General features: G+C 32.8%; 1 protein-coding gene across 1 annotated transcript in view; it reads left to right on the forward strand.

The window, feature by feature from the left end:
* SPATA1 (spermatogenesis associated 1) overlaps positions 1-22,208 on the forward strand; it is a 42,717-nt gene that overhangs the window by 4,254 nt on the left and 16,255 nt on the right. The window contains exons 2-7 of the mRNA XM_063106294.1: positions 540-646; positions 2,680-2,797; positions 5,644-5,697; positions 5,789-6,017; positions 13,434-13,548; positions 14,297-14,354. Coding sequence (XP_062962364.1) covers positions 540-646; positions 2,680-2,797; positions 5,644-5,697; positions 5,789-6,017; positions 13,434-13,548; positions 14,297-14,354 — 681 coding nt within the window. The remainder of the gene's footprint in view (positions 1-539; positions 647-2,679; positions 2,798-5,643; positions 5,698-5,788; positions 6,018-13,433; positions 13,549-14,296; positions 14,355-22,208) is intronic.

Raw genomic sequence — 22,208 nt, forward strand, 5'->3', positions numbered from 1 at the left:
TATGTAAGAATAACCATTTCCTTCCCTATCAGTGTTCAGGAATAGGTTTTCCTGGAATTCTGGAGAGCAAATATGTTCCCCAAACCACAGTATTAATGCTTTTGTAGATGCTGAGAGTTAGCAATCATCACAACTGTAGTAGAGAGACTGTACAAAGGATAAGGATTCCACAAGGTCACCCCTATGGAACTGAGTAGATGGGGAGTAAAGGTTAGTGAAAAGAAAATGGTCTTAGCACTCTAGTATGCTTACTTTAGGCCACAGAAAAAAACACCAAATGTCGAAGATGTTGGGGTAATATAGGAACCACATTTGTGACACTGATTCCAAGGGAAAATGTATTCCAAGGGCCAAGTAGCAACCTTAGGACCAGATTTTGGGTCCTTCATTTTTGTTTTTGTTTGTTCAGAGAGATACAAGTATTTCATGTTTATTTCAGCTGTGTTCATTAAACTCAAAATTCTATAGGACATCAGTTGATTTTTAAATTTTTTTTTACTTTAAAATATTTTAACTGATGTTCTTCTCAATTTATTCAGTTGGTGGAACTTCATGTTTTTTATGTCCCTGAAGGATCATGGAACTATAAGTTAAATACAATTTCAATAGAAGTTGTTAACAAATTCATTTCAGCTGGATTTATAAGGCAAGTATTTCTGGTTATGTAACAAAGTGCCTGAAAAAAGAATCTTTTTTTTCAGCAGAAAAAAATGCTTTCTAAAAATTTTAAAATTATATGTGAAAAATATCTTGTCCATGTCATAGATCCATTCCCTAACTTAATGAACACTGTCAATAAATAGTGCTATGTAATAGTTCAGTCAAACAGTGCTGTAGGAACAGATGTCACTTGGCCACAATACTGCCACCTAGAAAACAGTGTATAACCTGTGTATTACTGTGGTTATATACAAAGAGAATTAAGAGAGAAGTTATCTGAAATTAAAACCTTTTGAAGAGCTGTGAATAATAGTTAAAGCAGTATATCCACATGCCCTGTCCTCTGAACTGTTTAAAAATATAAATAAAGAACATATATATGTATATTATGTACACTTACATGTATGTATATGTATATTTTCACACTGACAGAAATACATATCACACTATATGATCTGAACACCTGTTATTACCTCTCTTGATCACATCTCTCTTCCTAATCTTTTCTATTACTTTCTTCAACCACATCAGCCTCCTTTCTGTTCTGGAACACACAAGACATAGCCCTACCTCAGGACTCTGTACATGCTGTTCTTTATGTCTAGAATGCATTTTCTGCCCTTACCACCTCATCTGCTTCAGGTATTTACTCAAATATTACCTTTTTTGGTAGATATTCTCTGATCACAGTGTTTTAAATCACAGCTACAGTCCCTTTCTCTCTTCCCTGCTTTCTTTTTCTCTATGGTACTTTGCAGTGTCTTCCAAATTATACTTTTTACTTATTTACTTTGTTAATTTTTTTCTCCACTACTAGATTATAAAGTCTATGAGGGCAGAGATTTTTGTCTGTTTTGTTGATTGCTGTGTTTCCATCCATTGGGCCAATGTTTGACACATAGTAGGCGCTCAATAAGTATTTGTTGACTGAGTGAATGAGTGAATTATTTAATATTTCCCATAAGATTTTAGAAAAACAAGAACTTAGAACAATAGCGTTTTTTAAGTGATAGCTTTAAATTTTAGACACTGAGGAATAAAATATCCCTAATAAGCAAAGTTGTGGAGTCCGACAACATTTGACCATTGAAAAAAAATTTTTTTTGGCAGCTGGCCGGTAGGGGGATCCAAACCCTTGACCTTGGTGTTATATGTGAGCTAACCAGCCAGCCCCCAAAAAACTCTTTAAGCACCAGCTACTCCTGCCAAACTTCCAAAATAAATATCTGTGGCTAAATCATTCTATAATACATATATAAAAGTATATAAATTCCATAGCAAAGTTTTAACAGCAAAATTTGGAGGTGGATTAGTGTAACAGTTCATTTCTGTTGCCTATAACATAGTGCACAGAACTGGGTAATTTATAAGAAAACAATATTTATTTGCTTACAGTTTCAGAGGCTCAGAAGTCTAAAGTCCAGGGAACACGTCTGGTGAAGGCTTTCTTTGGTGGTGGCTTTAGTGGAGGCACAGTATCACACTATGAAAATGAGGGAGCAGAGAGACAGACAGTCCTCTCTTCTTTTAAAGCCCTCGGAACCACGCCCCTGGCCACCATTTTTAATCCGTTCACTAGGGCATGGTCTTATAATATAATCACCTCTTCAAGCCCACATTTCAATTACCATAATAGGATTTCCCTCCCTCTTAACAGTCACAGTGGGGGCTAAGTTTCTAATACATAAAACTTGGGGGACACAGTACATGCTTCAGTGAGTTTTGGAGGGACATAATTCAATCCATTATGATTAGCAAAGTAGACAATCATTTTCAGTACAAAAAGGTCTTTTATATTGTTTATTTGATTAATTTTAAAAGGCAGACTTTTAATCATTTATTTTAAAAAATATTTACTGAAAACCTACAAAGTGCCAGCAATGTAGAAACATAGAATATGAAGTTGTATCTCATATATTAAATCTGTATTTATGTTTGAGATAGCTGAAGTTACTGAATTATTAGTATATACAAAATCTATTTAGTTTTACATTACAAGACAATTTCATATTGTTTCAGAGTATCTCCTCAACTTACTTTACAAGCCCTGAGGGAGCGTCTGGGTGAGTTTCTTGGAGAAGATGCTGTTGCAGAAAAATTTTTATTTCTGAAATGCATTGGAAATAATTTAGCTGTGGTAAGTTTTCTTATTTTTTTTCTCTGATTAATAAAAAGCAATCCCTATCAAATTATGATTGTTAAATGCTTATCAACTCAGTTTTTAAACATTCTATGAGATATGTAATCTCAATCACAGTGAAATCAAAATATCACTGAGCACATAGATGAGAAAGATGGATCTCATTGGCATGTTATCAGGCACTAAATTGATGAGGGTTTTTTTGCATGTGAATTTCCTTGAGAAAAAAAGGAAGACAGATTTAAAATGTGATTATATAAGTAATACAATTTTAAACATTTAAATGATAGTTTCTAAAAGTGTTTTAAACAAGTATTTGTGTTCTGGAGAAAAATGGGGTTCTCATTGCTTGGCCACAACTAGACTTGTTTGGTTTTATATGGCTTGAAAAATTTCTTTTTTTTTTTGCTGTCAGCTATTATCTATTGAACACTCCTTATTTGTAGTTTCTATGATTTAGTGGCAAGATATTCTAAGCAGGGAGTATTCCTAGCTGAAATTCCCAATCTAATGAACCATCAGATCTCAAAGTTTCTGGTCTCTCATATCTACATAAAGTTTATTTCCTGATTTTCCATATTTAAACTCTTGAAAATACAATATATTCTTATTTCACTCTATTTAACATATTATATAATTATTATGTGTTTATCTATGTGATTATTTGTTTAACATCTAACTTTACCATTAGATTGTAGTTCCTTGTGGGAAGGGGCTTTATTTTATTCAATTGTGTTTTTAACTAGTGCCTAACAAGGTGCTTTGCATTTAGAAGTGTTCATTGAACAAATTAAATAATGAATAATAATGGAAAAAAATAAACATTTCCCCCAAAGTACTACTATAGCCTGCTATGTGGGATTCTTGGGATTAGCAGCTAAATTTGAAATTTTTGTTATTAGGGTTCTATTTAGTGTGCCAGAATAGTGATTTACTGATCATTAAGTTTATTTTCCTCAAACAGTGAAGAAGTTAGCAAGAAATTGGTAAAGGGCCACAAAAAAATGATTACATTGTGAAATGTTGAATATGCTAATTATCCTGATTTGAGCATCACATATTGCACACAGGTATTGATATTAAACACTGTACCCCACAGATATGTACAATCAATTATGTTTCAATTTTAAAAAAGTGAAGAAAAGGAACAATTCACAATTTTTTGTTCTTTTTCATGATTTATAAATTTAAAAAATATCAATCTCAGAATCCCAGGATGAAAGGGATTTGAAAGACAATTTAGGTCAACTTCTAAAATTCTTCTAATATCTTATTTTCAGTAAATATTTATTGATGTTTTTCTATATACAAAACTAGAAAAAAGAATTGCATATGCATCCTGCTCTTAAAGAGTGTTCAGTGTAGTGGTGAAAATAAAATATATTAAATAAATAAATAAAATATCATATTTTGTATATTCAAGAGAAAAATTCATTACTTCCATCAAGAGAAGAAGGGAGGTAGAGAACTTAGAGGAAGAAGCAATATCACTTTGGATCTTGAAAGAGAAATGGTCTTGCAAAGATGAAGGGCGGGAAAAGCTTTGTGAGCAGAGAAAATAGGATGAGCACAAAAGTAGAAAATAGCCAATTAAGAAAGAATAAATGGTTCATTTTTTTAATGGATCATTGACTGTGTGAAAGGATGTAGTGGGGAACAAGCAATAAAGAAGTTTGTTGAAGGTCTTGAATGCCATATTAATAGTTTGAATTTTTTTTTGTATTTTGAAGTCTTAGAGTTTTTGAGCAAAAGAGTGACATGATCACAGCCTTTAGTAAAATTAACTGGACCTGAGAAAGATGCACTGAAGTGGGCAGAGACTAGAGGCAGGGATTTCAGGTAGGAGGCTTTTACAGTGGTTCAGGCAAGAGATAAGGAGGGCCTAAGGAGGAGGTTGTCTCTCAGATTTCACCTACTACCATTTTCTCCTTGGTTCTACACTTTAACTGCAAAAAATCTTCCTTTGGTCCTCACATATGACAAACTCATTTCTGGTTTATGGTCCTTGTACTTGCCTGGAAATCACTTACCCCTGATTTTTGGACAGTTGGCTACTTCTTTTCATAATTCGGCTCAAGTATTATCTTTTCACACAGGTTTTTCCTGACCACCTGGTTTTTAGATATTCTTTCTTCAAGTTACTCTTTATTATGTCACTGTTTTTTATTTTCATAAAGCACAGATCACAGTCCTAAATCATGTTTATTTATTTATTTAATATCTGCTCTCCCAAGTAGAATGTAAGCTTCAAGAGAGCAGGGATTTTGTCTTATTTGTCATTGTACCCCCACCATATGAAATACTACCTACACATATAGTATGCCCTCAATATTTGTTAATTAAATGAATAACAAATGAGCTCTATGGGTTGAATATATAGGAAATAAAGTTTACAAGATTATACTCTAGAGTCACATTACCTGGCTTTGAATAGTAATTTAGAAACTTCCTATTTATACAATCTTGGACAAGTTACTCAACTTCTCTTTGCCTCAATCTCCTTCTCTGTAAACTATAGATAATATTAGTGCCTATCACATAAAGTTATGAGGATTAATGAGTTAATATATATAAAACACTTAAAGTAGTACCTGGCACATAGTTTATGGAAGTGATAGCCATAATCATCATTATTATTATTAAATGGCATAGAATTTCTCCTATGTTGGATACAGTGAATAGAAATAGGATTATATTTTACATTTTCTAGAATCTAGCCACAGTTGCTAGCTTTTAAATTTGATTTATATGCCGCAGATACATGCCTTCTGCACTAAAAGTGGAGGTAAAAATAACTGAAAAATTACAAAAGCTTTAATTTTTTCTCATTTATTTATTTCCAGGTGAAGGAAAAGCAAGAATCAGAGCTGAAGCTCAGATCATTTGCTCCTCCATATGTATGTAATGTGATAGTTTAAACTGCTAATTTTTTAACTTATACTGTTTCTTCATTACAAACTAATTTTTAAAATTTCCTATATGTTTTAGGCTCTTCAACCAGAATTATATTTGCTTCCTATAATGGACCATTTAGGAAATGTTTATTCAGCTTCGTCAACAGTTACTTTAGATGGGCGGCAGACTAATGGTGTTGCTGAGGTTGATGGAACAATCCACAAACCACTTGGTGTTACTTTGTCAAAGGAAGAACCTGGAAGAGATCCCGGTGTGTTAAAAAACACTTTGAAAGAGCTTCTTAACAAAAATCAGAAAGAAAGTTATTTTAACTGGAATGAGAAACACAGAGAAGTTTTTTATAATACATTTTAGCAATCAGGTCTGTGAGTAAATTCTGGGCAAACCTAACCTTACAAATATATGCAGTACAACAGGAGAGCTACAATTCAATCTGGGGATTTGAAAAAAGTTTTTGCCAGATGGGAGGAAAAAAACAATTTAAGTACTATGTTAAAATAAAAACAAAATCAAAATGGTTACAGCACTTAAATAATCTTTACTTACCAACTTTACCATTTGTACTTCTTTTATGATAAAATTGTTTCAGATAAAATTAAGGCTACAGGGGAGGGGAAAGGAAGACATTACTGCATAAAACTTTGGTATTGTTCAGAGGCCAGAAAGATCTTATCCAGGAAAACAGTGTTAAATCAAAGCAAAACAATTTTAATGTTGGGGGACATATGTATTTCAAAGAATTTTTAAATCTTTATCTGATTATACTTATCAACTTACTAATAATTTGATTTTTCAAAAGTGGTAGGTAATTAAAAAGTGCTTACATTAATATGAAACATAAATATACAAATAAAGCTGGCTACATTCTAAGAATCAATAGAAAAAAATCTGTTCGACTTTTTTACCTTATTACTTAAGGAAATAAACCATGAAGAAAAAACAGATATACTTTCTAAACATTTATAAATGAAATGAATCCTCCCAAAACTAATTACACCATCTGCTGTAGCTGCAGAATATACTAATTTTTAACCAATGATATTTCTTTAGTGTTCAAAATTTATGCTGTACCCAGCAATGTTCCAAATGTAACACTTTCTTTAATCTTAGATACATTTAATATTTACTGTTTATTACTTAATGCCAGTGAGATGCTCAGTGAGAGTCTTTACTTTCTTTATCTGGGCATAACTCTGCTTTCCAGTCATAATAATCACTTAAGGGCTAAAGGAAAAAAATACGAAGGAAGCAAAAATTCAGAGTGGAATCCCAGTATTCCTGAATAGTACAAGGTCAAGTGGCTAAAGAAGTGGGCAATTGCTCTGCATAAAGTTATGAGTAATGTCATGTTTCACACCCTGGGCTACTGGCCAAATTCCTGAACTATGCTACTTGCACAAAACCCCCAAAAAACTTTGGTGGGAGTTTTTAATTCTATGAATTCAGTGCAAGGGGAATTTTTAAATTGTATTAATTTCTTGGTGCTTTATTCCAAAAAAAAAAAAAAAATACTATAAATGAGAGGCCATAAGCTCATTTTTAAAAGTTCTAGAAACATCAGTAAGTATAAAGAAGAAAACAATGATTAACAATAATTCCACCGCCCAGAGATAGCTTCTGTTAGTATTTTGGTGCATATTCTTCCAGCTATTTTTCTCAGTTGTTGTATGTAATATGTATTTTTTATTTTTCAAAAAGTGAGGGGAGGCTGGTCAGTTAGTTCACTTGGGAGAGCATGATGATGGTGACACCAGTATCAAGGTTTCAGATCCCCTTACCAGCCAGTCACCAAAACAAAACAAAACAAAACAAAAAAGATCAAAAATGAGGTCACATACAAACTCTTTTAAAGCATCTTTTATTTAGAATATATCATAGACATTTCATATTGATATAGATCTACATTGTTATTGAATACCCTTGTGTCATAATTTCCCCAACCCTATATTAATTTTATGCTATTATGAATAGTTCTGTGGGCAACACTTTTCTCAGTGCAGCTTTATGCGTTTGTCCTCCTGTTTTTTAGAAGTTTAATTTATGTTTCTAAAGTGATGTGGTATTGTTTTTCTTAGAATATTTTCCAACTTTGTATGTCCCTCTCTGGTCACATCCTCTTCCTTCTCCAGTAGAGATAGCTACTACTTTGATTCTTGTGATAATTGTTTTCTTGCTTTTTTTTAATAGTTTTACAACCTAGATATGTATCCCTTAACAGTATAGTTTAATTAGGTCTGTTTTGAATTTTATTTGAGTAGTTGTGGCATAGACCTTCTGGTCCACAAGCCTGAAATATTTATGTTCTTGCTCTTAAAGAAAAAGTTTGCTGACTCCTGTTCAAGGCTATGCATTATGCACCTTACTTTGGTTCAAATTATATACAACTTCATATATAATATAAGAACTTTATAACAGTGTACTTATATTTCCTCCCTTGCATCTTTTTTGCTGTCATTTTGTACGTTTTACTTCTACATATGTTACAAACCCTATAATACATTGTTGCCAGTTTTTACTTTAGACAGTCACCTGTCTTTTAAAGAAATTAAAAATAAGGGGGAAAGTGAATTTTTATATTTACCCTCATTTATTACTATATCTTTCCACCTGAAAAGCTTCCCTTAAAATCTCTTGTAGTGAAGGTCTGCTAATACTTAATTCTCTCAGCTTTGTCATTTAAAAAAGACTTTATTTTGTCTTTGTTTTTGAAAGATATTTTCACCAACTGTAAAATTCTGATTTACAGCTTTGTTTGTTGTTCTTGTTGTTGTTTGGTATTTAAAGATATGTCTCTGTTGTCTTCTGGCTTGCATAATTTCTGATGATAAATCAAGTGTTATTTTTCTTTTTGATTCTTTTTTTCTGCTGTCTTTTAAGATTTTTTCCTTTGAACAGTATGATTACAGTTTACACAGTATTTTAATTTTATTTAAATTCTAATTGGGGTTTTATGAGCTTCTTGAATCTGTGTTGTTCAAGCAGCTTGTTTTCCATTAATTTTGAAAAATTCTTGGCTTTTTTTTTTTTTTTTTTCTTGTTTGCAGCTGGCCAGTGTGGGGATCTGAACCCCAGACCTTGTACCATGCTCTAGCCAACCGAGCTAACTGACCAGTCGCCATTATCTTTTTGAAGTGAAATTTGGCTCACCTAGTCGCTTTGCAGTATCAACTCTGTGATGAATTTGATAAAAAATATCATTTTATAGATTATCTAACTTTTTCTCCTGGTTCAGGTGGGACCACTCTTTTGGCTTTCTATATCCTAAGCAGAAGCAGAACTACAGTTTTTAAATGTTAATATAGCTAAATTTATCAGCATTTTCTTTTATGGTTAGTATTATTTATGTCTTCTTTTAAAATCCCTTTTCTACTGCAAGATCATGAAAAAAAGGTCCTGTATTATCTTGCTTTATGGCTTGCTTTAACATCATATGGTATGCAAAGATTTTGTGGTTTGGCTCATTCATCTACTAGGAATTAATTTTTATATGTGGTGTGAGGTAGGAGTCCTTCAATTTTTATTTCCATATGTACACTGCAATTTATTGATGATAGTTGTGCAGTTTCTTAAAATTTTTCATGCTAATTGCCAAATTTCTCCAGTAGTGTGCAAGAATGCAAAATATATGCACTCTAACACTGAAATATTATCAGTCTTTAAAAGTTTTGCCATTCTGGTGGGAAAAATATGCTTTCAACTTTTCCACTTTTAGCAATTTTTTGATTCCTAGTGAGATTGAACATCTTTTAATATGTTTATCAGGCAGTTATATATCTTTCATGAATTTTTATTTTTACCCTTTTTCTGTTTTGTGTTTAAGTTTTCATGTTTGAGTTTGATTTGTAAAAGCTTTTTGCACAGTTATAAACACTTTTCCAGTCTGTAGATTAATATAATTTTTATGTGATCAAAATTGTACACTTTTTCTTTATGGTTTCTGACTTGGATGTCATATTTAGAAAGGGCTTTGCCACTCCTGGTTTAAAAGAAAATATAGGTGAATATTTGATGATGAATGACTTGAATTTTTTATTTTTCACATTTAATTCTTTAAGCTTCCTGAATTTGTTTGATATAATGAGTGATGCAGTATAGATTTATTTCTTCCAATGTGTATCGATCCAGTTATCCCAGAATATCCATTCATTGCTTCCCTTCTGATTTCAAATGACATCTTTACCACACACTAAATTTCTATATGACAACTTTTAGACTCTGCTCTGTTCAGTGTATTTATCCTCTGAACAAGTACTGACATGTTTTATTCACTGTAGCTTAATATTTTTTGTATATCTGGCCTGGCAATTTCCCATTCAATATTATTACTCTTTATCGTGAGGCTCAAAATTGATACATTTAATAAAATATGTAAAAATGCTTTTTATCAGTGTTTACAGATAAAAATCACAAATATAAATAATTTTTTCAATACTCTTGGTTTTAACTTTTATTTGCTATGTGGTTTATTTGCCATTTTGTTGGAGAGCAATCCAGTTTCTAAATAATTTTTTTCATAAACATTGTAAACTCTTTGAGGACAAGGATTTATTGCTACATACTCAACAGTCATGCGCAGTGCCTAGAACATAGTGCTGAATAAATGTTTCTTGAAAACTAATAACTATCTTAATATAGCTATATCAGTGAGTCAATAGTGTATAATGATCACCTACTATGTTCTTAGGTAATAACTATAGTAGTTCAAAAATGATAACATGCTATTCCTCCTGAAATATGTGACAACTTAGAGGATAAATTTATGATATTGAAGTTTGAGGAGAATGTAGGTAATATGCTTTTAAGTAATTGCAGATGCTTTTATGTAATGTTTATATTATTAAATATTTTTGAATGTACATCTTGCTGTTCTTTTATTTTACTCTCAGAAATTTTTGTGAATGAGCCAGTTTTTAATAACAGCAGAGTCAACATCTTTATACTTGACCAAATGATATTGACCAAATAATACTATTTGGGATTTTTCCAACTATATAGTATATTTTGGCTCATTGGTAACAGCATTTTACTTGAGTTTATAGTATATGTGTTTAATGCTATAAGAAACTTTATTTGCATTACTTTGCAGTTAACAAGAAGGAATTCATTTGAAAATACCTTGTTAGTCTATTTTGTGCAGATTAGCAGATCTGTGATCATTTTCTACTTTATGACCTACCCAATTCATTCTCCCTATTCATTCTTATTTTACTCTATTCATTCTCCTTTCAAATCTGAGTCATCCCCTCTTTGGAAAACTATGACTGGTGATAATATGCACAGTTTATGTTTTTCAAATAATTTAAAAAGGGAGAAAAGGAGTATTGCTTTACCCATTTTTACATATTTTACATATTGTTGTCTTCTGTTCTTTCCCATGGTTCTGTGCTACACATCTCTACATTTATGACATGCCTCAACTTTAACCCATTTAATTCCTGACTCTGTCGTTGCCCCAACTCAGTATACTTCCTTGGCTTTTCTTTGGTTTCATCATTCTTCCATCTCAGACTTTAAGATTTGAAATTATTATTATTGTAGAATTAATAGATTCTTAGGGTTAAGGAACCTTAGAAACCATCTTGTCTAGCCTCCTTCCTTGCTTATGGTCTCTTATAGTGCTGTCAGCATCATTCTTCTTGTTACAAATTGGATTATTTATCTCCTTGCTTTAGAAAGACTCATTGATCACTACTTGAGATCTGAGCTCCTTGAGATGACATAGAGAACCCTTCATACTGTAATCTAGGGTTGCAGCATTTGGCCATGTAGATTGTTCATCTACCTACAGAAGGCTTCCTTCATGTAGATCATGATATAAATGGAGCTTTCAGGATTTACTTAATGGGGTAGATGGTTCAATAAATTTTTGCTATTATTAATAATAATACTATTATTATAATATGGGGGTAGAGAGGGGAGAGAGAAGTACCATGAACTGGTACTTCTGAAGAGGTAGGCAGGGACTTAGGCTGTAAGAGCCTTGCTTGCAAAGCTAAGGAATTTAGCAGGCACTGGGAAGCCATCTGAAGTTTTTAACAGGAGTGGCATGATTAAGATTTCAGCTCTAGAAAAACAACTTAGGTGACAATGTGGAAAACAGACTTAGGTAATAAAGACCTGAAATAGGAAAATGGCAGTGGGATAGAGATCAGAACTCGAAATCAAGAGATTTCTAAGGATTGGACAAAGTGCTAGGTGCTTTATAGGTACTATGCCACTTTAGAGATAAGGAAACTGAAGTTAGAGAAATAACTTACCTGAAGTCATACCTCCTGTATCAATGCCTGGACTCTAGCTAGCTCTTGTATGTTTGACTAAAGCCTATGCTTTACAATACTGTGCTAGAGTCATACTGAACTTTTCGCTGTTGATAAAAATGAAAAATTCCTTTGCTTAAATTCCTCTTACTTTCTTCTTTGAACTTAGTTTCATGGTTATCACTCCCTTTTCTGTGAATCTATGATATTTTATATGTATATCTATTATAGTTCTCAAAACATTGTATTATGATTTTTTATTTTTGTTTTTTGGCAACTGACTGGTACAGGGATCTGAACCCTTGACCTTGGTGTTATAACACTGTGTTCTAACCAACAGAGAAAACGACCAGCACTGTATTATGATTTTTTTCAAAAGTAAATAGGCCTGCTTTCTTTTTGTTATTAAGTTATACCGTTATTACATGGTGTGGTACGCTATGCTTCTAAGATGTTACTAGGAATAACAGATACATGTCCTACATCCCTATCAAAATGTAACTTGGAATCTACCGTTTTGCACTGTTCTTTCTTTTTTTGATTGGATAGGGGGTGTGGTATTTTACTACTAGTGTTTAAATTGCTGTTATATCTAATATTTGTTGATTTTGCATTGAATAGATCTTATAGAAAATCCCTGTTTGTTGTCCTTAAATGACTATTCTGATGCCAGCTGGGACATAAATGGTAGCAGCCAAACTAAAATTAAACCAGTATGGGCTTCAGGTTGCAAGATATTGTGGCAGTGTTTTTAAAATGACTTTTCAAATATTAATTTAACTCATTTTATTTTTTCTTAAAAAAAGATTTCTCCAAAGGAAAAAAAAAATCTGTGTTAGCACTGCCAGGTTCCTGGATCTTTTGTTCTTATAGATTATGTAGAACATCACTGTTAATATTTTAAAGATAGTGTAATTTTTCTATATGGAGAAATTCTGTTAAAATGAAGGAAGATTTTATAAATGAAAATATATGTGAAATAACAAATGATATTTTGTGCTCTGTATTTATACCAGCATTTTCCAGAGAAGGTTCTTCAGAGCACTATTTCAAAAGATGCTTTGGCAAAAGGTCTCTGAAGACAGTCAACTTTGAATAAAACCTAACTTACCCGCTCTTGCAGATTCATGTTGTATACAGAGACAGAAATCCTGCAGTAGGAGTTTATATGTGTGTGTATGTACATATGTATATGTGTATGTAGAGGGGTATGTTCCTGTTTAGTGTTGCTTAATTCAGTGTTTTCCAAACTAAATTAACCAGAGAATTTTCTTTTCATCTAAGCTAATATTTCCTGAAATTCACTTTGGAAATTGTTGCCTTATATCTGGGATAGTAAAGTTAATGGGGATTCTGAACATAGGACAAGATTATAATATATGCATATAAAAACAAAGTTTTATTTTAGTATTTTCTTAATATTCTAAACTTTATTTGACATGGGTGAACATCAACATAAGCTGGGGGAAAAGCCACTCCAAAAGAAAACCAGGCTGTAAAAAATCAAATTGGAAATTCTGAGTTGTCAAGATCATTGGAAGATTCAAACACTGATTATTTTAGCAACAAAAAAAGGTAATTAGTATAGATGTTGATTTCACATGTCATAATCTAAACTAAAAAAGAGTGAGATATCCAGAGTACTATAATAAGGACTTTTAATTAGAACAAAGATATGAGTGAAATTAATAATATTTTTAATTCAAAGTACCTTAAGTCTGATCTTTACTGTTATATACTACCATTCTTCTCCATTATAGTAAGGGATAATTTCTTATTTAAAATTTATTTCTATTATATCTTTTTGTCATTAGGAGCAACCTGATGACAGAAAAATGTCTTTGTTTTCCTTTATTAGAACTAATTTTTCTGCCTTTCTTAGATTCTTGGTTATAGATAAACTAATCACTGTTCTTGAGTTTCACATTGGTATCACTTCATTCAAAATTATAATACTTAGACAACAGTTGTGCATACAGTCTTTTGAAATTAAGACAAGGATTTTTATAAGCAATTATTCACAAAAGAACTATAAATAAAATATGTTTCTAAAATTTCCCATTATTTTACATTGCTGTAGACATTAGACTATGATTTGAATTTAGCTATAATATAATATGACTTATTACTCATACTAAATGTGGTTTATGTTGATCATTAATGAGTTTAAAAGAAATTATGATACAGGTCTCAAGCTGACTTTTAAAAATTTTAATGTTATAGTTGTGTTTACAGAACATCAAATAAAATATTTAAAATATGAAAAGCTAATATTCATGGAATCATGTTTTAATATCACTTTCAAATCTGTCATTCCCTTAAGTCAGTTCCTTTGGAAAAGTGGAGATGATATGACTCTCAGTTTAAGACAGAACCATCAGGTATGATATTAAAATTTTTGTTTAAATATGGTATTGCAACATAATATTTATATTAAAATTAAAATAAAGGGCTGTCAGTTAGCTCAGTTGGGTAGAGCACAGTGTTATAATATCAAGATCAAGGGTTCAGATCCTAGTACCGGCCAGCCACCCCCCCAAAAACAATCGAAATGAAAATGCAGATTAAAATGTCTAAGTTTTCTGGAATTATACTTCTAATATCACTATTGTTAATGATAGTCCAATTTTTGTTTCTGCATTTGTGAGTGAGCAAACAATATGCCTGAATGAAATGCGGTGAGGGGAGAAGTTAGCTACCAACACCTTTTTGGATTATCTTCTCAAATTTAATTACTAGTTTTAAGGTACACCAACCTTCATTTAACTGGCAGCCTTAATAGCTAATTTATAATTTCATACATTTATACCTGTACTTGATTAACTCAGCTCTTCAGAAGAGACACCTATAGTGTGTCGAGTGGTTAATTGTTTATTACCAGTTACTAGTTACTGGCTGTATGACCTTGGATATACTACCTAATCTGAATAACAATGGTTTAAAGGAATTAATGAACACTCTTCAAATCACCAGTTTATTCTCAAGAAATGATGGGGAGACTGGGAGATTTTTGCGAGTATTTATCGGATGTATTTAGGACATTCTTAAGATGATAACAGTACCAGTTTTGATAATAGCTAACAATGAGTACCAACTATCAGGCACTATTCTAAGTATTTTAAACGTATTGACTCATTTAATCCCCTGTGAAGGGGAAAAAACCCTATGAAGTAGGTTATGGTTTTACCATCTCCATTTTACAAAGGAGGAAACTGAGACACAGTAAGTTTCAATGGCTTGCCCAGGTTGTACATATAACTTGTAAATACTGAAGCTGGGATTAGATCCTAAGAGTTTTAAACTGGCTCTAGAGCTCATACTCTTAACCACTATAATAACTACCTATCTAAATAATAATAATGATATAGCAACAACCAGTTAGGTAGCATTTATTGAGCCAATCACTGTTCTAAGTGCTTTATGTTAACTCATTTAATTCAACAACTCTTTGAAGAGGGTGAGGAGGTACTATTATCCCCATTTTCAGATAAGGACACTAAAACACAGAAGGTTACATTAACTTTTCCATGGTTACAAGTTTATACTCATTTGTCAAAACCCTCTCAAAAACCCAAACCACAAATCTCAAATGAGTCTTTAATTCTGCCGACAAGTATACTATATTTTCCTAATCCATTACTACTTGTCTAAACAACTCTGTCTTACCTTCTCTTCAAATCATCATACTTCCTTTCTCTTACATTTTCTGTGATAATTTTTCTTTGTGAAAATAGAGGCAATTTGAAGAGAGCCACCACATCACAAAGTTTCATGTACAGAGTGAGGTTGGGATTAAGGTTTAGTTTTTTCATCAGATATCCAGTTGTTCCCAAACCATTTGTTGAGACTTTATTTTTCCCATCAACTAACTCTAGGTCTAGGACAATTTCTGGCTTCCCCTTTTTGCTCAATGATCTTTTTTTTATCCTTATGCCAATACTATACAATCTACATTACTAAGGCTTTGTATTAGTAGTTCTTATTATATAGTGTAAGACTTCCAACTTTATTCTTTTTAAGATTGTTTTGCTATTCTAGATTCTTTGTGTTTTCATATAAACTTTAGAATCAGCTTATCAATTTCTTACCAAAAGACCACTTGGAATTTTTATTGGAACCACCTTGAATCTGTCCATCAATTTGGGAGGAGAATTGATAACCTAACTGTATTGAGTCTTCCAGTCCATGAACATTATATAGACCTCCATTTATTTAGGTCATTAGTTTCTTCTCTCAGCAGTGTTTGTGGTTTTGGTATAATGCTTGTACACATCTTTTGTTACATTTATTTCTAAGTATTTGGTATTTCGAAGCTTCTATAAATGTTATTTAAAATTTTTATTTTCTAATTGCTGCTAGTTTTTAGAAATATAATGAGTTATTTTTGATTTTAAAAAATAAAAGTTTTATTTAGGTATACCTCACATGCCATACAATTCACCCATTTAAAATATACAATTCAATGGTTTTAGTATATTCACAGTTGTGCAACTATCATCACTGTCAGTTTTAGAACATTTTTATCAACGAAAATAAAAGAAAACCAAGAAAGAAACCCCGTACGCATTAGCAGTCACTCCCCATTTTCCTTCATCCTCCACTTCAGGCAAATAATAATCTACTTCCTGTCTCTATACATTTACTCGTTCTGAACAAGAAATATAATTGATTTTTATACATCGAACTTGTCTCTTGAGATTTTGCTAAATTCCATTAAGTTCTATTACATATTTTTGTTGATTCTTTAGGACTTTCTACATACACAATCATGTTATCTGTAAATAACAGTTTTACTTTCTTCTTTTTTTTTTTTTTTTATGAATTAAGTATTTTTTTTCCTTCAGCTTTCTGAGTGTGAGAAGCGATAATAGCAGTAACAATGGCTTCTTGCTTTCAGCATAATTCTGGTGATAGCCTCAAAGATAGTAACTTTGCTAATAGAAAAGTCATTAATTACAGGAGACTATGCCTAGAACTTGTTCCTTTGGTCTTTCTGATATATTTAATTTCCTTTATTAAATTCCTTCCTTCTTAAACCTTCACTGAACTGATTCACTATCTGGTACAGAAAGTAAGGTATGGGCAACAAACTCTTAAAAATGAGAATCTCGACTGATTATTGCAAACACTTTGCAATATTTTGCTAATTTATGCCAGTAGGAACTTAGAGGAATATTATTGGGAATAGATTCAGACCAGGAATGAAGGAATATAACTTTAGATTGGTTCAAGTTTAATTATATGGATACACTTATCAGAGATTCAGGATTTAATGTGCTAATTCAAGCAGTTGCAAGTGGTAAAAACAGTTTGCTAAACTGACAAAACAGGTTGCAGCACTCTGGACTATACAAAAGTACTTCAAAAAGTTTGTGGAAAAATAGTATTGAAATATAATACTAACTTTTTGAAGTACCCTCATATGGTGGCTTATACTAAGTAAATTTAGAATGCTAGAAATTTCTTGTTTAAAAAGTAGAGCAAGAAACCCAAAGATGTTGGGAGATAAAAATATTGAAAGGATTCATCATATCCTCTTTAACCAAGTGTTGAAGAATATATCGGAATGCCCAGCATTCTTGAAAAAGCGTATAGTGGCTGTTTTATGTGGCCTGGAATGAAGATGGGAAGGTATTTCTTGATTAGCTTAGAGAAGATAGGAACCCAGAGTGGCAGAAGCCAATTTACAGCATTTTACTATATACTAGTAGGACCCCGCTTATCTACAGTTTTGCTTTCTGAGTTTCCAGTTACCCATGGTCAACTTCAGTCCAGAAATAGTAAATGGAAAATTCCAGGAACAAACAATGCATAAGTTAATTGTGCACCGTTCTGAGTAGCATGATGAAATCTCCTGTCATCCTTCTCTGTCCCATCCAGGACATGAATCACCCCTTTGTCCAGCATATCCACGCTGTATATGCTACCTGCCCTTTAGTCACTTGGCAGCCAGCTCAGTTATCAGATTGACTGTCATGATATTGCAGTGCTTGGGTTCAAGTAATCCCCTTATTTTCCTTAATAGTGGCCCCAAAGCACAAGAGTAGTGATACTGCAATTATGTTATGCCAAAGAGAAGCCGTAAAGTACTTCCTTTAAGTGAAAAGGTGAAGAAGTTCTTAATAAGGAAAGAAAAAAAATTGTTTGCTTAGGTTGCTAAGATATATGGTAAAAATGAATCTTCTATCTGTGAAATTGCAGAGAAGGGAAAAAAAACTTGTGCTATTCTTGCTGCGGCGTCTCAAACTTCAAAAGTTATGGCCACAGTGCATGATAAGTGTCTAGAATTGCTGAAATGCCTATTTATAACTTAATTAAACGATACCAAATTGTGTTCCAAAATGATTGTAGAAATTTACACTCCCACTAGGAATCCAGGAGATTTCCTGTTGGTCCGCACTGTCAGTAACACATGCTGTCTTCTTACTTTAAAATGTTTGGCAATCTGATGGGTGTTTAATGCTATTTCACTGTGTTCTGAATTTTAATTTCTCTCATTACCCATAAAGTTAACCATGTTTTATATTTTATAGACCCCAATTTGATAACCCCTTGGAGGGGAGGGCGGGAATTACCTGTTCAAGTATTTCTATTGGGTTGTCTTCCATTTATTTCTGATTAGAAAGAGTTTTTAATATACTGTGGAAAAGATAATCTCATATTTTCCCTAGTTTATGGCTTGTCTGTGGTCTGCCTTGCTGAATACATTGTGTATTACATATTATTGAACTGAGAATGGTGTGTTAGAGTGTGCTTTTATTCATGTGTTACTATTTATCCTTGCGTCTCCTATGGTTTCTGCTTTATGTAGGTTTTCTATGTGTTATTTGGCACAGAGTTGTTCTTATGTAAATATTATATTTGCATTACAAAGTGTCCTTCTTTGACTCATTTTAATGCATTTTTGCCTGAATTCTTCCTTATTGTATATCAAGATACTCTGCCTTCTTTTTGTTTGCATTTATCTTCTATTTACATAATTGATAGGATCGATATGTTTAGTCTAAGATTTGCCATGTTATTTAGTTACAGTTACTGGATGTCTTTTACTATGTGATTTATTCGCTTCTTTTTGTCTTCGAGGTATTTAGGAAGGTTAGTATTTTTGTTCTAGTGTTTACCTTTATAGTAATACATTTATACTAGTATTCTTGGTTCCTCTTTTTTCCTTTTTTTTAAAAATTTATGCTTCTGCTTTTGGTTTGTTACCTCTAAAATTATGCTGTGACTCCTACTTTTTATAATCAGAAAACTTGCTCTACTTTCACCTTTAACTCCCTTATCTTCTCATTTATTTTTAGTTGTTATTTCTCCTTTGTCAAATAATGTAACATTTTTGTTACTATTCTTCCTAGTCTTATCCCGTCACCTTTGTTTTAGTCTCAGATCCATAATTATATGAGGGTACTGCAAAGTTAGTAGAAAAACAGAATACAAATCTTTCCATGAACTTTTGGAAGTATCCTCATACAAGTTCAACACTTAAATGCAACTTTTGCAGAAATTTTCAGTTATCTCTTGGTTGGATGAAGCTCAACTCATGGTAGGAAAAGCTCCCAAGTATAATATTCCCTTAGTTCTTACACATTTAAAACTTTCTCTATAGCAGGAATGGGCAAACTATGGCCTGCAGGCCTGTCTAGGAAAGCCTGTGAGCTGAGTGGTTTTTTTTTTATATTTTCAAAGAGTTGTAAACAAGAAAAAAAAGAATATTTAACAGAGACCATATGTGGCCCATACATATTGTTGAGCTACGCTAAGGCCTGGAATCCTGTCAACATAGCCAATTGTAGTGCTCTTAATACTGTTTGTGACACCAATTGTCTAGCTACATGACCACGCTAGTTGTCGAGCTCTTTTATATACTGGTAATCCTGCACGACTGGGCCAATTGCCGAGCTAGGGCTGGGTCTGGTGCTCCCAGACCCCTCAAGTCCATTGTCCAGACTGGGTCACAAACCCTTCATACACCAGGCTGGGTCGCCAGACCCCTTCACGCAGGTCTATGAGCTAGGTAACTGGCCAAAAGGTCCTTGGAGGCATAGGTTGGAAAGCATGGCTGCACTGGGTGGACGCCTGAGACAGATACCTGCCTGTCTGCTTCACTAAAACTTTCTTTCTTTCTCTCACTCTCTCTCTTCTCTCTAGAAGAACATAAAAATAGCAACAAAACTAAAAAGATACATTGGTGCACATGCACACTAACTCCACACACACACACAATTTGCTTACAAAGGATGCTGAACCATACCCAACTGGACCTGAGGCGAGGGCCCTGACCAAACTATTCTATTTTCCCAACACATATTTACTCTACAGACCTTTACAGAAAAAGCTGGCTAATTCCTGCTCTAGAGGCTTGATACTTGAAGGATAGCTTGATTGGCTATAAAATCCTTGGCTTATTTCCATTGATATTCTTTAAAATGTTGCTCTACTGATGTCTTGCTTTTTATGAGTATGTTACTAGAAGTGTGATGCCAACCTGATTTTCTTTTCTTTGTTAACCGACTTATATATTTTTGCCTGGAAGGTCAGAGGATTCCTTTAATGTGTAATAATAGTTTTAAAAGGCTATATACCTCAGTTGAGAATTCTAGGTCAGTTTTTCTAGGTACTCTGTGGGGCTCTTTCGGTATGAAAATCAGGACTTCTTTTATTACAAGAATGTTTTCTAAAATTAAAATTTTAAATAGTAGATCTGTTCCATTGTTTTGTTTTTCCTTTTTCAGGGACCACAATTAGTCTTATCTTAGATTTTCTTTACCTTTTATATCCACCACTTTCAGATGTATTTTACTGTTTTATTTAAGTTTAATTTTCTTGGCTCCTTTTATTTCTGTTCTTTATTATCCTTTCTGTATTTTTGGTCATCTCTATTCTCCCTTGGACACCTGCTAATTTATTCATTTCTGAGACTGATTTTCCTCTTAATTTCTTTCTTGAGTTTGGCCAACTTCCATTTCATATCTTCCTGTTGTTTTTCCATTTTTATTCTGAGTTTTAAAATTTCTGTTCTGTGTTGTTCATTGATATCCATGAAGACTTGCGTAATTATATTTATTCCATGTTGAGAGTATTGTAATGTTTTTCTCTACTTCCTGGTGGTTCGTGTTTTGATTTTAGCTCTCAGTTTTGAGGTTTTCTAAATAAGTAGCTACCTGGATGGCAGATTATTTGTAGATTTTGTTGATGTTCATTTGTGTTGGATTTTTCTGTATCAGTAATAACAGGTGTTCCTATAAAGGAACAGGGAGTGGTGTTTGGGTGGCTTATTCTGTTTCTTAAATCAGGAGCACCCTCTTCTGTTGCTATAGTGAAATACAGTTGTTTATTCTTTTTGTTCTCTTTTTTAAAATAAATGAGGCCTTTGGAGGAAGGGATTTGTTTTCTTTGGATATTTTTCTACTAACTTAATTCAATGGAGCTGTTATCTTGGCCATTTTCTTCTTTTCTCTTGCCAAACTAGCCCTTAAGGGACACCTCTCCCTTCCAAAGCATTTTCCTCTCTCCCAGAAGCTGTGTCTTCCTGTGATTACTCCCTCTGGCTGCCTACATTTTTTCAAGACTTTTCTTTTGGATCCCTCATAGATAGTCCTTTGATCTATCTGCCAGGTCTTCTTGCTCTCAGTATTTCTCCACTCTAGGTGGGGTCCTTTCCTTCCAAACTAAAACCTTGTTTGATGTTTCTATGTTATCTATGCGTAGGTAGAGCCCTCTGATACATAGTCCACATCTGACTCTGGTCAGATGTGGGCTCCTGACTTCACTCTGGTCTAGAGTCTTTATTTGCACACTTACATGTAAATTAAAGGATTCTGTGTCCTAGTTATGCTGTAGGCATAAATTATGGGTGATTTTATTTGCCTTTTTTAATGGTAGTTGGGAGGATGTGTGGAGAGATTCTACTTTAGGTGGTTGCCATTATGTTGTGGGAACTACATCTTAGTAAAATAAAATAGAAAAATAATAGTAAACAAAATAGGAATAAAAACTTAATGAAGATAAAAGTAGAAACTAATGAGTTACAGAAGTAAAAACTCTAGCAGAATTGAAAACAATTCTATAAAGTGATAGTGGAGAAACATCACCATGGTAAGGCTTGAGGTAGTTTATCAAAAAAGGGTAGAAACACAAAAACTAGGAAAGATAAAGGCAATATAAACACAAACAATGAGGAGAGGAGACATGAGAATAAAATAAAACTCTATGCTAAAATTTTGAAAATGTCATAT

This window comes from Cynocephalus volans, chromosome 8 (assembly GCF_027409185.1).
Source record: "Cynocephalus volans isolate mCynVol1 chromosome 8, mCynVol1.pri, whole genome shotgun sequence".
Taxonomy (NCBI): domain Eukaryota; kingdom Metazoa; phylum Chordata; class Mammalia; order Dermoptera; family Cynocephalidae; genus Cynocephalus; species Cynocephalus volans.